Here is a 22,435-nt window from a genome sequence, read left to right as displayed (position 1 = left end):
TGTCCTGTAACTCACTTTGTAGACCAGGCTGGCCTGGAACTCACAGAGATCTGCCTGTCACTGCCTCCCGAGTGCTGGGATTAAAGGATGCACCACCACCGCCCAGCTGATAGTATGTTTTGAAGAAGGAATTTTTAGATTTGATGCAAAACAAGTTGGCGATGTTTTCTTCTGTATGGTACTTTCATTGCTGTGTCTGAGAAGTCTTTGCCTGACTCAAGTCCAGAAAGGTTTTCCTATTGTGTCCCAGATGATTTTGTTTCAGGCTTCATAATTGTTCACAAAGCCTGTTTCCAATTAATTTTCACTTATTAAAAAGTGTGGATTAAGATGCTTTTTAATGTATTGTGTAAACAGACATATTCAATTCCTTCCATGTTTTTGATTAAAAATAAAGTCCTAATGGCTACCCACTACAGCCTACATTCTCATAACACTATTTTATAGGTGGTTTTCTGTTTGTTTGTTTGTTTGTTTGGTTGTTTGGTTGGTTGGTTAGTTAGTTGGTTGCTTTTTCTTCTTTATATCAGCTCTGTAAGGGAAGCTGAGAGCTAGAGAAAGGAACCTGAATGCACTGTGAAGTTAGGTAGTGAGCCTGTTTCTCTATGCCAGGAGTGTGCTGGACCACAGTAGGTCCCTCATAGAGGGGTCGTGCAAGTAAGTCATGGCTCGAGGACTACAGTCCAGAGGGCTGGATTCCAGAGTCTAAGTTACACGTTCAGTAGAGGAGTGAGTAAGTTCCTGTAGCCTCATGAGTCACGTGTGCATGTTACCACTTAGATTGCCAGCTTTTGAGGGCAGAACATTGCCTCTCTTGATTACGTCATATATATAGTTCATTCCTAGCCCACAAGAGGCGTCCAGCCCTAGCGATAACAGCGAAACACTGCCAGTGTTTTCATGCGTGTTTGTGCAGTTGTGCAAGGCCCTGTCCTTTGTATGGCTCCCGTGAATGTCCCATTTCACAGAGAGACCAAGGGGCTTGCTTGCCCCCAGCTGTCTAGCTGCCGAGTGGGTGGTTTGCAGCTCATCTTCCATGTCCGTATTCTTCACCTCAGTACTGTTTGTCTAGTAATAGTCAAGAGACAAATATATTCTGTTTCCAGAGCTTTTCATAGTATGTATCCTGGAACCTTTTTTGGGGGTGGGTAAGAGAAGCCACTTTCCTATGGCGCGCATGGGCAGACCCGAGTCTGCAGACTCTATGATGTGGTGTGGTCCAGCTGCAGAACTGCTTCCCAGGACATTGTTCCAGTAGCTTTGCCCAGCACCTGAATCTGTCGTGCTCTCATGTGGGTCCCTTCCTTCTTTCCTTAGAATTGTGTGTGGTGTTTTTAGTGTTTCTCCTGAGTGCTTCCCTTCTTCTAGATCCTTCTGGTCCAGTCTTCTGAAGTACGCGCCTGAGCTTTCCTTTATTTGGTGGCTGTCATTTGGAGAAAGAGAAGGACATATTTGTATTCCTTTAGTGGCTGCTGAGGTCAACCCTGCCAGGCTGTTTATGGTTGTATAATAGTTTCTCATTAGAGTATCTTGGAGTTTTGAACAAGTTGTAGGGAAGCCAGCTAGCTCTTTGGTAGTATCTCAGTGGGAACTGAAATGGAGCAAACTCCTATGTGCTGCTGCTGCTGCTGCTGCTACTGCTAGCTGCCTCCTGTTCCCTCTTCATGACCTGACCTCCTCTTTTGTAAAACGTGGGGTTTCACTTCAAGTTGTCTGTCCTGCTTGCTTCTGCTCCTCGCTGGCTTGAGTCAGCCTATAGTAGGTCACTTTGTAGGAAACTTGGAAATGTGAAGAGATGCCCACAGGCTCGAAAACTCACCAAGTGTGCTTTCCTAGTTCTAGTGGGAATCTACTCAGGGTTAAATTTTCTTGAAGAGAGAAAAAAGGATGGGGGAGGGGCGGGTACAGGAGAGAAGGTGATGGGCGTGCTTTAGTCCTAAGCCTCAAAGACCGAACCAAGCACTCTTCTTCCTCCATGCCTTAGAAACCTCTTCCTGACAATAGCCAGCAGTGGAAGGAGGAGATGCCAAACAAGCATTCAGGCTGGCCTCCTTTTCCCTTAACGGTTCTCTTTAAAACCCATAGATGTGCATGGAACCTCAGCAGAATTCTGATGTGGAAGAGGCATTTGTCTGGCATGTTAATAAAGCACTCGATATCCTCGTCAAGGTTGTGGGTGCCACAAACATCTCAACAGGGTTTGGGAATCTTACAGTTTTTTTTTCCCCCTTCTATATTTATTCCTGGGCAGTTTCCCAAAACTCCTTGGCAGATGGAATGGTTCATACCCTAGCCAGACTTCTGTGACTAATACACTTCTATTTTTGAAGTATGTGCAAAGACCAACACTTACTTTGGTATAGGTAGGACATAAGAGATACCTGGGAGGCAGCAGCTAGCTTTACATTCTGGTCTCCTCGCTCGCCTTCTCTCTCACTACTGTTGTGTCTTTGTTCTTCACGCTCCCGTGGCAGGTGGGGTAGAATCGGCTGTTGAGTATGTTTGATCCTCAGACTAAAGCAAGTGCCCTCAGACAAGGACAAACCAGAGAGGAATGTCCTCTTCAGGGTGTCTCATCTGGCCAGGAAGAGTGGTTTATTTATAAACAAATGTGTGCTCAGAGCCTGGCTGACGCAGCCGAGGTGGAGCTTCTGGGATGAACCAGAAGCTCTCATTCTGGAGTTATCCTTATTGTAGACATGCTTGCTCTGCTGCCTGGAGAGAGAGTCATAGAGAAAATGAGGTGAGAAAAGCCAGCTTGGAAGGGTTGTGGGCTGCATTTCCTATTCAGACCGGAACGAGGAGTGAGCCCCTGAGTTCAGAGAGAGGAGCAAGCCAATGGCCGTGAAGTGCAAGTGAGTCTGGAATTTCCCAGAGCAAGGAGGCCTGCATGGCAGGGATGAGCAGTGAAAGGAGATGCCATTCTGCTAGTTAGAGGAATAGATTAGGGAGGACTTTTTGGTCATTACAAAATTATTTTGGGGAGAAGGAAGGATGTTGGTGGAGTTGAGTGTAGTGACATGTAACTTAGTTTTAACGTTTGGCCAGTGTGTTGAGATTAGCCCGAAGGAAGAGAGGAAATGTGGAGTGATTGTGTTATGGCAAGCATTCATGTAGAGATCCTTCTGCAGTTCAGGGTGTGGGGAGCACTTCGGTGGTACTCACAGCAGTGACCAGGCACCTTTGGACCTTCCTGGGAAGAGCTTGCAGGGCTTTTGTTAGGAAGGAACTACCCAGACTGTCAGCAATTCAGGTGCTGCTCCCAGGAAGTAAACTCTGCCAGGGTTTGTGTGGGAGGCTTCACGGAAGGATATTTGATAGGCCTCGGTGTTCTCACTTTTACTCCTACTGGTTGGCTACTGTATGCTCTTAACCTTCTGAAATGGTTTATTATCCTATTATATAGCTTAAGTGTGTAGTTTAATGTATAGTCCTAAGGAACTAATGCCTTTACATGATTCTTTAGCTTAATTCTTGCTTTAGTTCTGAGGGGGCATGGACCATAGTCTCTCCCGCGCAGGTAAGGGAACTAAAGTAACTTGCTCTGTATCACAGAGCTCAGAGCTTTGTAGATGCCCGAGTCCACAGTGGCCCCGTGGAGACAGTGGCAATCAGCTGTTTGCTTGGCCAATAAGAAGGAAGGTGGGAAGGTCCTCTGCAGCGGCGTGCTCCAGAGGAATAGAGAGTGATCTTGCCTCTGTTGGAAGACTGCACCGGGAATCAGTTATTTGGCAGGGATTGTATTGTTTGGAAATAGCAGAATCAAACTCTTGATTCATAGGTTTTAAGTAGATTGGCATATTTTGCTTATGGAATGCAGAGCTGTGGGCCTAGACTCACACACAACATGTCAGTGGTAAATAATACATGGAGGCAGCAGAGACTGTAGAATTCTTGTTCCTTGCCATGGGGTTGCTACACTGATGGATTTTATAGACTGAGTGTCTAACTGTTGGAAGGTAGTGAACATGGCCATGACTTGTGGGTCTTGGAGGTAACTTTTCTTTTTAAAAAATATGTATTTATTTTGTGTGTGTGTGTCTGTGTGTGAGTGTATGTGTGTGCAACATGTGTGTGCAGGAGCCTGTAAAAGTCAGAAGAGGGCACTGGAACTGGAGTTATAGACAATTATGAGCCACCATGTGGGTGCTGGGAACAGAACTCAGCTCTTCAGCAAGAGGAGTCAGTGCTGTAACCACTGAGCCATCTCTCCAGCCCCTTTTGTTGTTTTGTGACAATCTGATGTATCCCAGATGGGCCTCCAGCTGACCGAGGTGGACTTGAAGTCTGGCCCTCCAGTTTCCACCTTTGCAGTGACTTTCCAGGATCCCAGGCCTCTGTGCTTTCACTCTCCTGCTCAGACAGTATGCTCCTACCAACCCGTTTTATACAGTGCTGGGGATCGAGCCCAGGGCCTCTGATAAGCTAGGTTGGCTGTCTCCCCACTGAGCTCCACTCCCAGCATGCTATCAATCTAGAAACCATGGGCTGTGTGATCGAGGTGTATCAGCCCAGATGCTCTAGTGTCCGCAGATTTCCGTAGATTCAGACTTGGAAGAGGTGAGTGGTGCAGTTTCAGGCTAGACTGCAGTGATCTAACTAGATCCCTCTGTCTGTGGGAAGTGTGAAGGCTGCTTCTCCTGCTGCTCCTCCTCCTCTTCTTCCTATTCTTCCTCCTCCTCCTGCTCCTCTCTCACCCCCCAACTGTGTCTACCACAGCAGGTCTCTGAATTATAGTGCTTGGGTCTTATAGAGCTTTGTGCTCAAGTTTTTAGAAAGGCTTGTATAATGATTGGCTCTTGGTTTTGATATGCATATCCATGTTGTTGATGAATATTCAGTTCTCACCAGGTGATTCATGAATTGGCATTTCTGTAAACCCAGCCAATGGAAGACCTGCAGGCTCTTTTGGATAGATTGCAGCCATTTTCCTTCATCCCTTGCTGTGGACTGAATGTTGCCTTCCTCCAATGTTCATGTTCTAGTTCTGACTCCCAGGGTCAGTGTTTTAGTAATAAAGCTTTGGGGGGTGGGGTGGGAGGTAGAGTTTGGAGATGAAGATTTCTTGTGATAGGCGTCCCTAGCAAAGAGAGGACCCCTGCTGCCTCCTTCATTCAAGGGCCCAGTGAGAAGGCTCCCTGTCACATATACATTCCACCTTTATTCCAGCTCCATACTGGGGGAAGCAGATGTTTGTTGCTCCTGCATCATGAGTAGGCTAAGGTACCTATGACTCAACCACCATGTGCTGATGCTTCACCTCTCCTCTGTATCAGGGTCAATAGAGAAAATAGAACAGAAGTATCTTATATTTTTTTATAGTGAGATCAAACAAAGCCTTGCTTATGCCATGCAAGCACTCTGCCACTGAGCTACAACCCCAGCCCACAAGTATATTCTCAGTGCTTGTAATCTCATTTAATCTTCCAGATAAGCCTAAATGTATAGTGGCTGCCTCCGCCTCCTTTTCTTTCTTTCTTTCTTTTTTTGGTGTGTGTGTGTGTGTATGTGTGTGTGTGTGTGTGTGGTTTTTCAAGACAGGGTTTCTCTGTGTTAACAGCCTGGGATTAAAGGCGTGTGCCACCTGGTGCGTTGGGGTGGTAGTCAGTGGTGGTGGTGATGGTTAATCCCAGTACTTGGGAGGCAGAGACAGGCAGATCTTCATGAGTTTGAGGCCAGCCTGATCTACCCAGCAAGTTCAGGACAGCCAAGGCTACACAGAGAAGCCTGTCTCGAAAAACCGAACCAAAATAATAAATAAATAAATAAATAAATAAATAAATAAATAAATAAATAAATAAATAAATAAGAGGCATGTACCACCATGCCCTGCTCACAGTGGCATTCTTACTCTGTACAGAGATGATGCTTCAGAAAGATTAGTTACTTTTCCTGGGGTCTTAGAGCTAGTAGTACACTCAGGATTTGGACCAAGACCCAACTCTGGTCCAGGATTGTTTTAGTACACCAGGGTAGAATAGGGTCTGGGGATATGCATAAGCCCTGCCATGCCCTAAGCCTGTACTTCCTGATGTTCCTGTCCAGGTGAAAGGGCTCAGTAACAGGAAAAGTGAGAGCATTGTTTTAGGTTGTCTGGGGTGTGACAGCGTAGGAGAAAGTAGGATGAAAGAAGGAAGGGGCAGTCCTTCTCCATTGTTTTGGGTTGGGGTGGGTTTGGAGGAAAGGGAATTGACTGTCATGGGGAGATGTACATGTGGTCCTCAGGGAGTTTTTAGCTTTAGCACGAAGGCTTGGTCCAAGGCAAGCTCTCAGGGAACTCATCTGCCAGAAGTAACCCGCTGGGAACAGACTGGTTCCAGAAGGGGCGGATCAGATCCTACCTCAGCGTGATGGAAGAGCTGCCAGGTGAAGGGAAGGGGGCAGCAGGAGCCCCTGGCGGGACTCCGGGATAAAGGGAAGGAAAACAGCAGTTTCCATCCTTACCGCAGAGTGCAAGCTCACAGACTAAGACAGGGGGCTAGGGGCTGGAGAGGTAGCTCAGAGGTTAAGATTACTGGCTGCTCTTCCAGAGGACCAGGGTTCAATTCCCAGCCCCCATGTGGTGGTTCACAACTGTGTGTAACTCTAAACTGGGGGATCCAATATCTTCTTCTGGTCTCCTTTGGACACCAGGAATGCACATGGTGCACAGACACTCATTCAGGCAAAACTCCCCCCCCCCCCTACACACACGTAAACGTAAATGAATTAAGAATAAGGCTTGGGAAGTTCACAAGCTGATGATGACAGTGAAGGACTGGGAGCTGTGGTGTCAGGTGCAGTGGAGACAGACTGGCCTGGCACCCTGACGCTGAGCAAGTTTCTTACAGCTTGAGGACTCCCTTTCCTCTTCTGTCAAATGGGCACCTTGCAGGGATGTAGCAACTTGGAGGGATAGCCAAATGGCAGGAGATGCATGAGCCTGCAAACACACCGTGCACGTCATCACGTCTGCGGGAATCCTGCTAGGAAGGAGGTTAGACTAAAGGAAGCTTTGTGTCATGTGGCTGGAGGGCTCAGAGTGGCTGGTGGTACACTAGCTCTTACTTCCCCTTCCTTCCTCATGGGAGCCTGAGGTTGGCCATTTTCACTCCTCTGAAGCCGCCCTAGGGCTGGGACATCAAAGCCCAGAGGAAAACAGAATGAGTTTTAAATGAGCAACATGTTGATCAGCCTTGTAGCCAGGCCGAAGCGGGGCCAGATCCAGGGCAGGAAATTTTTAAGGGGAGAGCCCAGCCCAGGCTCTCAGCTGGCCTGTGACCCAGTGGAATGAGTACTGGCAGTCTCAAGTGAAGAGTCCCACAGCGGTGCTGTTTCTGTGAACTCTTCCGGCTTATAGCTTAGTTTTAGAGGCAGGAAGTTTTGAAGTCCCCTCAGAGAATGAACAGGGATCATTGTCTCCACGAATGCAGTCTGGGGTGCGGTATACGAACAGGTAAGGCATGTTAGTAACTAACTGCCATAGGCCAAGAGCTCAGGGAAATGTTCTCACTGAGCTTGCTTCTTACTAGAGAGGAACCACCCGGCATCTTAGAACCAGCTGCAGCCACAGTGGATGGTTTGGGTGCGTCTTCCAGATCTGTCTCTCTTCTAATACAAACCGAAGCACATACTCATGTTCATGTAATTCATACAGAGGTGACCAGCATTTAATGTTTCGTACGTTTTTTTCTCATTTAACATGTCATTACCTGTTTCATTTCATAGCATTTTAATGGATGTATAGTATTCCATTGTGTGAATTTCTGTAGTAATTTCCCACTGCGGGGCACTTCACTTTTACCAGACTTTTCCCCATGACAAGTGTCACGACTCACTCCTTCCCTCTATTCCCTTCCTCATGATGGCTTTCTGTCTTGCAGTATTGCTGGAAGCCTGGTGTATTCTTACATCACTTTCACCGAAGAGCAGCTGAGCAAACAGTCAGAGGGCAATAACAAGCTGGACACTAAGGGGAAAGGAGCCGTATGACCTGATGGCCCCTGCTCGTGTACCCTGAAGACACTGAGGCGTCCTGACTCGGGACTGATATTCCTTTGCAATTGTATGACTCTAGGACTGATTGTTGCCTTTGAAAATTTCTTGACCGTATGTTAACTATGTTTAAATTAATTTATGTCAGACTGGAAAATGTACTGGGTGGGTTTTAATTTATTTTTTGTCTCAGACAGTGAAGCATCAGTGTTTTGGAGTCTTCTACCCTTTGTTTGCTATCCAGGTGACCCTGGCAGTGTATACAATGTGTTTTGCCAGAGCTGCCTTCCAGTGGGCTGTCCCCAGAGGCAGTTTAGCTGGAAATGCAGCTGAGATCTGAACTTTCTTCTTTTTTAATTGCATTATCTCCATAGTATCATTACATTTGCCAAAGGTAACAGCTTTGGCACTAAAAACCCCACGAGGCTCTGAAGGATTTTGCTTTCCTGGATTGTGTGGGGTGAGCAGAGCGTGCCTTGGAATGTCTGATTCCTCTTTGTTCAGTAGAGAAAAGCAAGGGGTGGAGAAAGCTGACCATTCCTCAGTTCTTCACTCAACAGTAATGCAGTGAACATAGATAGCTGTTGGGCCTTGTGCTGAGTGCAGGGATGCAGAGATGAGTTGGTGGTGGTTCAGAAGCTCTCTCCTGCCGTGGACTGAATGTAAGATGGAGAACTTGATTCTCTGTTCAGCTAGGAAACTCTGCGACTGTGTGCCAGGCACTTCAGCCCTCTGGAACTGCAGGCCTGTGAGGTTAGAAGCACCTGCCCTGCCTATTCTCCTGAGATCAGAGCCCACAGTGAGACACTGAAGAGCTACAATCTGTATACAGCAATGGCTCAGCTCCCACTTCTCTGAGAGGGACAGATAGTCAAGGTGGCTGCCGTCTCTCCCCATGCCTTCATCATGTGGGTATAGTTGGTACTCTTTGGATTCCTGTGTGCAAGTCCTCATCACAGGCCCAAGGCCCATGCTTCTGAACTGGCTGGTCTGAGGGAAGAGCTGGCCAGACCTCTTTGTATTGTTGGGACTTGATCTCTTTTGGGCAAAGTCTCTCCCTCCTTAAATGACAAGAGGCCAGCTCTCCCCTGCAGGAACACCACCTGTACCTTCAGCCCTGGGATGCACTGGATGAGCATCTCGGTGGATTCCTCATTCTGAGAGAGCAGCTGTGAGTAGACATTGCCTGCACTGCCCCAGGGAGGGATGTTTGCCAGAGCTGGGTGGCATGGCTCAGAGACCTCCCCTGCTGTGGAGGAGGCTGTGTTTGCTTGGGTCAGCAGAGTAGATTGCCTCTGCTTCCTTCGTGGGCAGCTGACTGGATGCTGTAGGCTTAAACAGCTTGGATTTTTGTGTCTCATTGGGGGAATATGAGAGTTTTGATTTTTTTTCCCCTCTATTTGAAAATTTCATCTGTAGGCTCCACCTTGAATATAAATTTTATAAGAAAGCACATTTGCAAGTTTTCTGCAATATTGTATCAGGAATCTGTGGAAGATTTTGGTCAGTAAAGCTGAGGCAGGGTCTCCACAGAGTGTTAGTGTTTCTCTCTATTGGTCAGTTCACAGGCACACTGAGGGCTTTAGGCCTGGGCCTCTTTGCTTTCCTTATTGGGGGCTCTTTGAGTGAGAGAAGACTTAATGGCCAGCAAATGGACAAATAAATAGGACATAGTCTGGCACTCTCCAGTGTTTAGTTGTTCAGCCAGGGGTCCGTCCTTAGTTGAAAGAATACAAATGAAAGAGCTCAGTGATTTGTAAATAAGGCCTGTCTGCACAGTTTTGGGTGACACTGATTTTAGGCCCACCCCAAAAGAACAGTGTTTCCATTTCAGAGGACTTGGTCCTCGGATCATCATGTAGCTCAGATGAGCCACGCAGCTCTTAAACTGCCTACCCTGAGCCCTCCCATGACCTGGATGCTCTTTCTTCCCACATCTGTGCAGTGCTGGTTTCTCCCATGAACAGGCTGTAATGGAGTTTTTTCTTCCCTGGGGAGACACACTGAGAGTGAGTGCAGTTCCCATTACATATGGCACACAGCAGACGTAGGGCCAGCATCCTCTCATGGAGGACTGCGTTCATTCAGTGCCAGTGACTTAGGGTAACGTGTTTCCCGAGAAGCACAAGCCTGTGCCTCCTTGCGTCCAGATGCTTAGGCGACAGTCTTTGTCTGCTATCTTTTTGAAAACACAAAATATTTCTCTCATAGCCACTGTGATTCTGCTTTTTAAAAAGAAAAATATTTTCATATTATGATGGCAAGTTTGAAAAAGCGAAAACTGTTTTCTCTCTCCGTGGGAGACAGTTGCATTTCAGAGTGGTGATTCAGTGAAGACTCCGCTGTCACCCTAAGGTAGCTTCCAGACCTTCCTCCCTCACCTCAGCACTAAACACACTTGGACTGGCTTCCTCAACCGCTGGGCGGCTCTCAGTAGTCCGTGGTGCGTCACCTTTCTGAGCCGTCTACTCCTGCTGTTCACAGTTCACCTTGTGGAATGAGGAGAGACTCTAGTGTTTTGTTTTTTAAACTTTATTTTGAAAATATTTTTTAAAAAGAAATCTACTGGTTAGATTTTATTGTCACAGAAGTGTTTTTAGAGATTATTTTGTTCACAGATGTCCCCCTTCTCGGGCTGATGACTGACTTGCCCACATGTGTCCATCTCTGACAATGTTTCTTCAATATAGATTTTATTTACCAATATACTTAGTGTTTTTAAAAGGTACTGAGCATTGAGGTATGTAAATCAGGTGACATAAACATGACAAATCATGTGCCTAAATATTTTTTTAATGATGTCAAATAAATACTTTTTCTGGAAAATGTGTATTAGAATTCCTTCCTGCGTCGAGAGCAGTTGAGAGCTGGGGTCTGCTGATACTGAAGAAGGTGACATGTGGGTGCTTGCCATCCAGAGGTGGTGACACTCTTCAGCATTAATGCTTTGCGAAAACAGCACCCGTGACTACATAGTCTCTGTCTGTGACGTGCCTGTGATGAACTGGGAGAGAAATGCTAACCTGTTTACAAGATGTTTGCCCTGCTTGATCAGTGTTTTTAGTGTTGAGTACCTCTACTGGGTAACAGTTCATGAGTAAAATGCACTCAGCAGGACAGCCACTTTGCTACAGTGGACTCAACAGAGATAGAAGTACATTAAAGTATGGAGAGGGAGGAGCATATGAAGGTATTTTTTAAGAAGTTACCATCGTGACTTACTGCAGGTGTGCAGGCCACAGAGCATGTCCATCTTGCTGTGCAGTTGTCCCCAGGTCCCTTCACTAAACTAACGCTATGGGCATTGGACAGACGCCTCCATTTCCCCTTCTTCCAGGCCCTGGTGGCCCCAGTTCTTTCTGTTTCTCCAAGTTTGACTGGCCTACTACAAGTGGGATTGTGCAGTATTTGTCTTTTAGGGACGAGTGCATGTCACATAGTATGTCCTCTAGGTCCCTCTCCGCACCACACATCAGGCTTTCCTTGAAGGCTGGTGCTGCTCTGGTGTGTCCTCAAGCACAGCTCATTGATCGTCATGTGGGCGGGACTTTGGTCGGCCACGCTGCTGTGAGTGTGGTTCTGCATGCGTCTTGTCAAGAGTCTGCTGTCAAGCCTTGTGAAGATTGCCCTAGTCAGCTCGCTACAGCCGAGAGTCACCTGAGAGGAAAGCTTTGATTGAGGGATTATCAGCACTTCTCAGGGGTTCCCATAGGTGGAACTCCATCCATCCATCCATCCATCCATCCATCCATCCATCCATCCATCCATCCGTCATCCATCCATGAAGCCATATCATCTTTCATAAAGTGTAGAAAGCTCCATTTGCTTCCTGTGGGACTCATTCAAACTCTGGCACGTCTGAGTCAAAGCACCTAAGATCAGCACGCATCATGCTGGGTGCTGTCTGACCTAGAACTCCTTGGGTGACCTGGGTGGTTGTAAGTGCCAGTGCTTACTTAATGAACCACACTCTGCTGATAGGGTTGGTGGGAATTAAAACCAGACCCAGTTGGACGGTTCTCAGCAAGACTGAGGCTGAGACAAGTTTATTGCCAGCAATCAGACCTTTTATACCCTTATCCGAAACAATACAACGGCAATTGCCAGGATCAATACAGTGGTAGTTGCTAGGATAAAAAGACAGTCGCAAGTGATACAGGGTTCACAAGATTAATGTCTGAGACCAGTTTTCCTGTCAAACTCCTGTATGCTTGGCTGACTTCTAGGAAACACAGAGATACACAGGCAGCCTGAATGCTCTACTGCCTGAGGGAGGGCCTCAGTTTCCCAGGAACTGAACGGCACACCGTGCCCAGGAGCCATGAACTCTTACCTGAAACACCTATGCTGCATGCCTCTGAACGCAACTAGACCAGGCTAATGATTCCCGGTAGGTGGTGTCATGCTCATCACCGCTGTGTCTTGTCAAATGTTATTTTTTTATTATTATTATTCAGTGTTCATGGATTTAAAGCTGGAGAATAAGCTAGTGGTGGTTTGAATCAGAGGTGGCCAGCAGCCCTAGCTTCTGGCCGTTTGGCCCCTGGTGGCAGTTAGGGTGACAGTTTGCTAAGATGAAAAAGCAGTGTGGGCTGAGGGCTGACTGTGTTCTTCTGCTGACTGAGCGCTAAAATATGCCTTTGGGTTGGTATTTAGTCATTACTTATTTTCCTGATGGACAAATGATTTAAGCAAGGCTAAGGGACTTGCCTTGCTTCCGTCAGCAGGGATATTTAAATCAGGACTCTGATTCCAGCGAAAACCCTTGTCTTCCCAGGCAATGCATTCCAGGTAACACTGGACGTTAGGAGGATAAGACACGAAGGTAGAGTCGCCTCGTGTCTGCTTCTCCTCAGGTGTGTTTCAGTGGTGAGTACTGAGCACAGTGTTGACAAATGGTCCCACACAATCGTGAAAGTGTGTTGGGAAATTCTAAATATATTTGGGTAAAGGGATTTCTCCTGGAGAAGGACTCCCACCCTAGCTTGCTTTCCATTGCTGTGCTAACACCACAACCAAAATCAGCTTGGGGAGAAAGTGTTTATTTCATCTTACTGCTTACAGTCTACCATGGAGGGAAGTCAGTCTGGAACCTGGAGGCAAGACTGAAGCAGGGGCTATGGAGGAACACTGCTAACTGGCTTGTTCCCCATGGCTTGCTAAGCCTGCCTTCTTACAAGACCCAGGACCATCTGCCAAAAGGTGGCACCACCCACTGTGGGCTGGGCCCTCCCACGTCAACCACGTCAATCATTAATCAAGAAAAACGTTCCACAGATGACCGCCCAACAGGCCAATGTGTTAGAGGTAATTTCTCACTTGAGGTTCCCTCTTTCCAGAAGACTTTAGCTTATCTCAAGTTGGAAACAAACAAACAAAAAAAACCCAAAAAACAAAAATACACAGCACAGTATCTTTAGAGAAATAGTATTTGAAACTAATTCTTGAAGTTGCGTTTGTTTGTGTTTGTGTATGCACATGTGTGCATGCATGTCCATGTGCATATGTGCCATGGCGTATGTGTGGAGGTGAGAGGACAGCTTGCAGCAGCTGACTCTTTTCTTCTGCCACCTGGTGATTGCACTCAAGTTGTCAGAGTTGAGTGTAAGTGCTTTTACACACTCAGCCATCTCTCCAGCTTTGAGCTGATTATTTACAACTAGGATTTGGGAAGACACCATAGGAGATATCTCTCTAGAATTCCAGGGTCCCTGTGGTGGTTTGAAAGAAAATGGTCCCCAAAGGGAGTGGCACTATGGGGGGGGGAGGTCTTGTTGGAGGAAGTGTGTCACTTTGGAGGCAGGCTTTGAGGTCTCACACATGCTCAAGATACCGCCCAGACTCTCAGACAACTTCCTGTTGCCTGCAAGATGTAGGACTCTCAGCTACTTCTCCAACACCTTGTCTGCCTGCAAGCTGCCATGTCCCACCATGATGATAATGTCCTGGACCTCTGAACTGTAAACAAGCTACCTTATTTAAATGTTTTCCTTTATAAGAGTTGCTGTGGTCATGGTATCTCCTCACAGTAGTAGAAAGCCTAACTAAGCCTCTGTCCTTAACTTCTTGTCTGGAAAATGCCCACCCCTTGATAGTATAGTGCATGACTTCATCCCTCTGTTTCCCTTACCAGTGTGTGTGTGTGTGTGTGTGTGTGTGTGTGTGTGTGTGTGTGTGTGTGTGACTGTGTGTGTGTGGGGGGAATGTGGTTCAGATGAAAAGAGTACTGAGGACATGTGAGGCTCTCGATGCTCGGTTTCATATCACACACAAAGGCCATATTGCTGTCTTCAATCATATTTAAGTTTTATGAAGGCAGAGATTTTGGTCTATTTAGTTCCCAACCCATGCTGGGCACACTATAAGGTACACAATAAATATTGGTTGAATGAAAAGAATTCTTGATAGTGATCACTTTCAATTTTAATTTTTAGTTTTAAACAACTTTGAATGTTTAGTGTGTGCTTTGGAAAGGCAACATCAACTGCAGTATTTGCATCAGCTACAGGTCTCAGGTGACATATTCCAGAGTCTGTGAGAGGTGGTGGTGGTGGATGTGAAGGGGCCAGAATGTGACTCCACCTTAGACACAGAGCAACTCAATTGAAGAAAATGACCTAAGCCTGAGTCCAGGAAGTCCCCTAGCCAGGTTTAGCCAATCAGCCAAACAGTTTCAAACCTGGCTTATAAGGCTGGAGGACCCAAGTTACAGGATATGACTGTTATTGACTATATATGACGGAAAAGCCAGCAATGGGAGGAACTGTTACTAGCCCCATCCAATCAACATGTGCCACATATAACTGCTCTTTGACTGCCCAATTAGTACAGAGATTAGCTCACCATATTTAGAATTCTCCAAGTTCACTTAAAAGGGGTTTGCATGCCTTTGTCCCCGGTTGTCATCCCCATTTTGTGTGGATGATTGACTCCTGCACACTGGCTATTTCTGCAGAATAAACACTCTTTGTGTTTGCATATTATTTGAGTCTGGGGTCTTTCTTCAGCGATTCTCGGGCCCCAGCAGATGCAGTCGATACAATTGAAACCTGGTGGTGGGACTGTGCTTACCTGCTAAAAGGCATAAAAAAATGGAAAAGCCATCTGCCAGTCAGACATGGCCCGATGGCTACCAGTGTGACTAAGCTGGCCAAGCTACCCGAGGGAGCTAGCACTACAGATTACTAGGAGGGTAGAGCTGTGGAGGGGCAGACGGACTAAAGAGGACAAAATGAGAAAGCCAGTGGGAAGGCACCCAAGGGAGAAAAGGTGGATTTTGGTGATTTTTACAAGGCAGAATTAAGTGGTGATGACCAAGTCTGCTTTAAGAAATTGTGAAGCTATGGTAAAGTGGCCTGGAACAAGTTATAACGTGACATTTAAATAGGTAAATAAGATCCAGGGAATTTCCCCCTAGGAAATCACATCCTCTTTCTACTGTTCAGCTCTTTGACTAACTCTAGAGTGTCCTAGAAGACACAGCATCCGATTCCAAATTCCACCTGGCTAATAGTTTTACTCCTGACGTCTAGTCACTGCATGATGTACAGTCTTCTTTCACCCCACGTAGCCATTCCTGTTTTACTACATCAAGGTTCACATTCCTGCCACATTCAGAACCCACTGGCCCATTCTGGTTTTCCATTTTGAAGAAATTTCCCTTTTCCAAAATTCACACTTAGAGATGGAAGGTAGATAAGTCTGTAGACATCTATCCTATGATGTGTATCTTCCTTGAACACAAAGATGCACCTTAGGAAACAAGTGACCAGAAAGAGATCTAACTTCTCAAGGTGTCCGTTTCCCCATTTGGAAACTGGAGGGGACGTGAAACCTGGTTTACAGTGTGTATAACACAATGCCTCTGGAAGCCATAGCTCAGAGTGGTCAGGGTTATCTGCAGGCTTGTCTACTGGCGATCCTTGCCATGATCAGCACTGTTTCTTTGGGGAATTGGCTTTTCTTAATCTTGTAAGCCAAAGGACTCAGAAGGAAGTCACCACCCTATGAAGATTAACCTGCATACCCAGAACTACAACTGGCCAAAGGATAACTAACAGAAACCCGAGACTCTGGCCTTGGAGGTTGACCAGTTCTGTCATGAACCCATATAAACTATTAAGTGTTGTGAAGGAAAAGGACAGAGGGGTCCAGCCCTAAGCTGCATGGTATAAGGCTGCAGAGCCCTAGACAAGGTCCTATTTTTACATGGTGGACCTTAGGTTTTCCTTTCTATAAAAGGACAGGGCTGCATACAAGGCTGTAGGATACTGGTACTCAATGTATGGGTTGTGACTCCTTTGGAGTAGTATATCAGATATCCTGCATATCAGACATTTACATTACTATTCATAACAGTAGCAAAATTAGTTATGAAGGAGCAACAAAGTAATTTTATGGTTGGGGATCACATGAAAACTTTACTCAAGGGTCACAGCATTATGAAGGTTGAGAACCACTGATCTAGGGGGTCTCCTCTGGACCACGGCAGGCTCTCCTTGCCCAGTGCTTACATTTTGGCTTTCTTCGAAGTATAGAAGGGCCAGAGAGTGCATGTCAAAGCCATCAGCTAGATGTTTTCATTTGCCTTTCTTACTTTCCAGGTGAAAGCTAGCAAAAATTTGGAGTTAACTACAAATCCCTAGTTCTGAAACCCACAAGGCTCTGAATCTAGCCTGAAATTTATTAACTATGGTGCAATTTAATGTGGACCTACGTGTTTTGACTGTAGGTTCTATTTTTACAAATGTGCTCCCAATACTTTGAAAAATACCTTCTTCCTCTCTGGAATGCTGGCTGGAGGGTTTTAGGTAAGATTGGTCTATATCCAGTTGTGGGATGACTCATCCCTAACAGGCTTGAGGGCCAGCTAGCCCAAACCAGTAAAAAAGATTACTTTCTGAGAGCCAACCTGGGTCTGCCTAAGGGCCTTAGCAACAGCAGTGAGCTCGCAGCCCTGTGACACCAGTCCCATACAAACCATCCTTATTTTACCTGGAACCAGCTTAGGGCTCTCCTTATCACAAGATTGCCAGTGTCCAGATCAAGAGATACCTTGAAACATGGCTGAATTTGGCTGAAAAAAAAGAACAGTGTTATAAAAACAGCTGTCTTTGGGCTAGGATTCTAAATAAAATGTGACTATTCCCTCGTATGGACAGAAATAAAGTATGAAGTATGGTTAAAGACAAAGGAATACAAGGCCAAGCTTGGAGTGGTTTTTCTCTGAGGACTGTTTGAAATAACGTTGGTTTTGCTTTCTCTGTCCGCTCCATGGATACCAGCTGACACTGGTGGCCTAGAAGCACGGCCCCAGGTTCTAGCTACAGGTGAGTCACTTCTCAACAAAAAACCGTATCTCAGAAAGAAAAGGACATTGCCACTGGAATACTATTTCTCTGTGTTGAAGCCACAAATGGATTCAGACCCTCTGTTGAGCCTATGACTGGGGCTATGGTGACATTCACTTCATCTCCTATTAAATGTTTCTCCTCACCACACCTCCCTGCAGGTCTAGGCAGAATATTTAGTCATGGGAGCACACAAATACCAGGGGGCCATGATCCTAACTGGGAGCCATTTGAGGAAAGGTTTTCAAAACATTTCTGTAAAACCCGTGTCTCCGGCTCTTTTCACTCACTGGCAATTCCGACAGAATTGAGCTGTTCCACTGTGCTCGGCATTTGCGCACCCGTTAGAAACTTTGCAGACATAGCCCAAGCACATTTACAGTCTGTTTTCTAAACTGCTCGCAGCCATCTTTTAACACCGGAAGTCAATGTAGGCAGTGGAATGGATACCACACCGCAAACATCAAACTCCCAGTTCAAAAGGTTGGAAATCAGGGAGTATTAGCCACCCCAGTAAATCCCCATCACCTACAATGTATGTGTTCAGAGGGGATTAGTGAGCTATTAAAACCAATTTAAAAGGGCACACTCGGAATGACTAGCGCTCATGTTTATCTTCCCCTTTGACCCAAGGGGAAGACAAAGATACTGTCAAGTTTCTGGAATAAGTCCAGTCCCTGTTTCTTAGAATCTGAAGCTGTTCAAGTCAGGGCCCAGAATCCCCTCCTTCCAAAGCTAACCAGACAGTCCTCAAGGTACTTCAAAGTCCACCTGCTTTCAAGAGGAGGCACAAAAATCGCTTCTCTTGGAATTACCCGAACTCCACTGCAAACTACCTTTGAGTGTCCAGAACATATTGAGTTGATTTAGCCAACCAATGTAAACAAGGATGAGAAAACGGTTATGTTTACCACCAGACCAAACCTCCATTAGGCCACAGAGTGGTCCTCTGCACACACTGTTCACCAGACAGCACTGAACTATACACAGCTGTTCAATACAACCCGCTCTGTAGTAGGTACTAAAAGTGAATGGTTCTGGGTGGTGATGGCCTGCGCCTCTAATCTCAGCACTCGGGAGGCAGAGGCAGGTGGATCTCTTGTAAGTTCCAGGCCAGCCTGGTCTACAGAACAAGGTCTAGGACAGCTGGGCTCACAGAGAAACTGTCTCAAAACCCAAAACAAATAAAAGGAATAGAACCACCACTTATTTCGCATTGGTCAGATTCTAACACATCTTAAATTGAAGAAAACACGTTTTAGCTAGAGTGTTGTAGGAGAATCTTTTTGTACACTGAAGATGTGTCTCTGCTAAGGCACTTTCTGATTGGTTTAATAAAGAGCTGAATGGTCAATAGCTATGCAGGAGAGGATGGGTGGGACTTCTTGGCAGATAGGAATTCTGGGAAGGAATTAGAGAGGCGGAATTTCACAGCAAGAACCAGAGGAAGTCAGACGTACAGTATGTGGCAGAATGTAGACTAATACAAATGGGTTAAGTTTTAAGAGCTAGTTGGGAACAAGACTAAGCTAACACCAATCTTTCATAATTAATAAAAAAAATCTGTCATTATTCAGAACATGGTGGTTCAAATTAAGTCCAATCACATTAGAGTTCTTCGGCAAAGTTGTGGGTAAACTCAATTTCTCAACTTCACCCCTGCTGTTCCTAGAGTGCTTATTTTGACCCTATCACTTGTCTATAAGACATGAGAGTTTCTGAAGCCAGAAGCTTAGTGCCTGGCACCAAACCCAAACATTTGCTGGATTTGGAGGATATATGGGAATATAACAAAAATTAGCCAGTTCTTAAAATTTTGTGTATGGGTGTTTCACCTGCATGCATATCTATGTACCATTTACCTACAGTGCTCAAAGAAGCGAGAAGAGACTGCCAGATCCCTTGGTCCTAGAGTTATAGATATTTTGAGTCACCACGTGGGTGCTGAGAACCAAACCTAGGGTCCTCTGGAAAAACAGCCTCATCAGTTTAGATGGAGGAAAATTGGAATATGGTTCAAATTTGCAAAGCTCCAGTGTTCTGCACCAGATAGTGTGTACATACATATGTATATATATATAGAATTTAACAGTGTCTCATTTAGCCCAAGCTGACCTCATAATTGCTGTGTAGGCAGGCAAAGACCTTGAACTTTGATCCAATCCCTTGGCTTCTACCTCCCAGGAGCTAGAACTAACAGGTTCTAACAGGTAGCCTTTGAATCTGTTCAAATTATTTATTTAAAAAAATACATCCTACTATACATCCTACACTGGAGGTGAGGTAGGAAGAAGTCAATTCAGATAATAAAATACATGAAATCAGGTTAACTTGGGTAGACCATCCTGTATAAGATTTTGAAGAACCCTGGATTTTTATGGTAGATTTTTCCAAGGAACCAGAATTATGAGACATAAAGAGAAAAAGAAATCATTCAGTTAAAAATAAAAATCAAGATTAAAATCTGAAGTCACTCTTCCCATGTGCTGTAGATTTTGACAATGCCATTTCAATGACTATAAATGACATTGGAAAAGCATATCTGGCTGATACTGATGACTGTCAGTTACACACATGGGTATGCTAGCCAGTACACTTAGACTGTTGGCTATGAAAGTGAACCAACACTCAGGTATTCCACATGCCACCCTAGATTACTTGCCCATAGAAAAGTAAGTATTGTGACAAAACAAATCTTGCAAAAAGTGTGATATGAACTTCATTGAAAAAGAGAGGAACTAAGTATTTTTAATTATATAGTTCAGAGAAAAAAGAGGGTAATGGAGGTCTTCGGAGTAAAGCCTGTCTGGGGAGAAAAAAAGACAAAAAGTATACCCCCTTTCCAGGTACAGTGGTACTCATTTTAAATTCCATCACTTCAGATAGAAGACCAAAGTCAGTTTGCGATACATGTCTAAGTAGGCTGGGCGCACAGCCTTGATCCCAGTGCTTGGGAGGCAGAGGCAGGGAGATCTCCAGGTTTGAAGCCAGGCTTATCTACATAGATTTTTCCAGGACAGCCAGGACTACATAATAGATAGACCCTGTCCACAAAAAACCAAACCAGACACTGTCTATAAAAAAAGAAGCCTAAAGAGAGGCAGAAAATAATCATCCAGTGTCAGGTACCTAAAACCAGGAGCCACTAAAAACTGTTCGGTGCACTGTGCTGGGTGTGGAGGCAACAGGGACGTTACACACCTGCACTGTGTGTACCCTAAACCATAGAGATTAATAACTGATATAAAAATAGAGTGAAACTGAACAAAAAATCTATAGCACATCACACAAGTATGTTTACAAAAATATTTTAATGAGCATATCAGAATGGCAGAAGGAAATGGGAGAAGGGACATATTTTACAGTGCAAAATTATTATGCAGAAATTTAAAAACATCTAATTCATAATTTTGAATGCCTACTTAAATATTACTTCAAATACATTTTAAAGCTCAACAGATTTTGTTGAACTGAGTTACAGATTTTGAACCTTATTGAGAATACATCATAAAATATTATACATTCCAAATGAAAATGACAGTGCTTTGCTAGGACCTACATAACTACCAACAAAAACTCTTCTTTTTGAGACAGTGTCTCAGGTATCCCAGGCTGACCTCAAACTCACTGTGTACTTGAGGATGGCCTTGAACTTCTGATTCTCCTGCCTCCACCTCCCAAGTGCTGAGATTATCGGTATGCACCACCACACCTAGGTTATGTGGTACTGGGGATGGAACCCAGGGCTTCACGCATGCTGGTGCAAGCATTCAACCAACTGAGCTACATCCCCTGCCCATAATGAAAGGCTTTTCTCATCTCAACTAATTAAGAGCTCAAGAGTTATGAAAAGTACTAAATCTTAAGCAAATTAGATTCATGATATTGTCAAGATGTTTAAATAGTGCAATGACTTCTCAAGTTACAGTGGTTGCATTGAAGAACCAAGGGTAAAATCCCTGTAGAAACACAGAACACAATAAAGTATTTGGAAAAAGCTGAGCATCACGTATTAGTGGAATGTCTTTCATTATGCATACTTTAAAAAGAAAACTAAGGTTTATTAACATTTATACATCTGGCACACTTGCCATCATGCCTGAGAATTTCCTTAAAATGTTCCTGTAACAAGTTTCAAGAACTCCACAAACTTGCACACCAGATGGATCTTTAAAAAGGTGGACATGACACCTCCAATATTGCAATGATTGAGAAGCACGACATCACTGTTCTTTTAAAACATTTTTTAAGACCATCTGTGACAAAGAGCTAGGATGGCCTGGACTCACTTAATAAAATATGCTTTAGAAAATAAGACTATAGCTGAGTGTGGTGGGAAATACCTCCAACCTCAGTATCAGGGGGCTGAGATAGAAGGACTGTAAGTTCCAGGCCAGCCTGGGCTACACAGTGAGACTGTCTTAAAAAAGAAAGGAAAAGAAAGAGGGAGGGGAGGAGAGAAGGGGAGGAGGGAGACAGATATGGGTAGGGGTGGGTAGGGAGACAGGGGCCGTGGCTATTTGCTAAAGCTACTTGACCTACTGCCATTCTGGATAAATTAATTTTTTCTCAGTAAAACAAACAAACAAACAAACAAAACCCCCTCATGCTTCTCAGTACTTCCATCTGAAACTGATTTACTGGGTATTTATGCAAAAACAGTATATGTATATTATACGATGTGTTGTCAAAGTGGCTTCCAATACTGATTGGGGAAAAGAAAAAGTTATTCCCATTGGTTAAGGGAAGCAGTCTGGACCAACATAAGAACACTCTGAGGGATGAGGCCTGGACGGTCATTCTCAGTGCAAACCTTTACCCAAGCTGCATCAGACAACTGACCCAGTAAAGGGACCACATATCTGTCTTTAAAGCATTGGCTCTTGAACTGAGGGCTGAGAAAAACTGAAAGCAGCATTTGGGGATGTGTCTGTGGGAGAAAAAGAGAGCTAATAATCCTTTAATAAAAAAAGTTTGGAGATAAATTGGTCTATCAGCTGTATAAAACTACATTTTATAAGAAGACTTTTAGACTGAAAATAAAATGGCACCCATCCTTACAAGGCTAGTGTACACAGATAATCCTTTTAAAAAACCACACAGAACAAGGA

The 22,435-nt window shown here is 45.0% G+C and overlaps 1 protein-coding gene across 1 annotated transcript in view; it reads left to right on the top strand.

Moving 5' to 3' along the window:
* Slc35d1 (solute carrier family 35 member D1) overlaps positions 1–10,800 on the top strand; it is a 46,664-nt gene extending 35,864 nt beyond the window's left edge. The window contains exon 12 of the mRNA XM_059254598.1: positions 7,863–10,800. Coding sequence (XP_059110581.1) covers positions 7,863–7,971 — 109 coding nt within the window. The 3' untranslated portion in view covers positions 7,972–10,800. The remainder of the gene's footprint in view (positions 1–7,862) is intronic.
* Positions 10,801–22,435: the final 11,635 nt, after the last annotated feature.

Source organism: Peromyscus eremicus, chromosome 2, assembly GCF_949786415.1.
Source record: "Peromyscus eremicus chromosome 2, PerEre_H2_v1, whole genome shotgun sequence".
Lineage (NCBI taxonomy): Eukaryota > Metazoa > Chordata > Mammalia > Rodentia > Cricetidae > Peromyscus > Peromyscus eremicus.
Note: the sequence above shows the minus strand (reverse complement) of the source record. Positions and strands in the feature narration are given on the sequence as shown.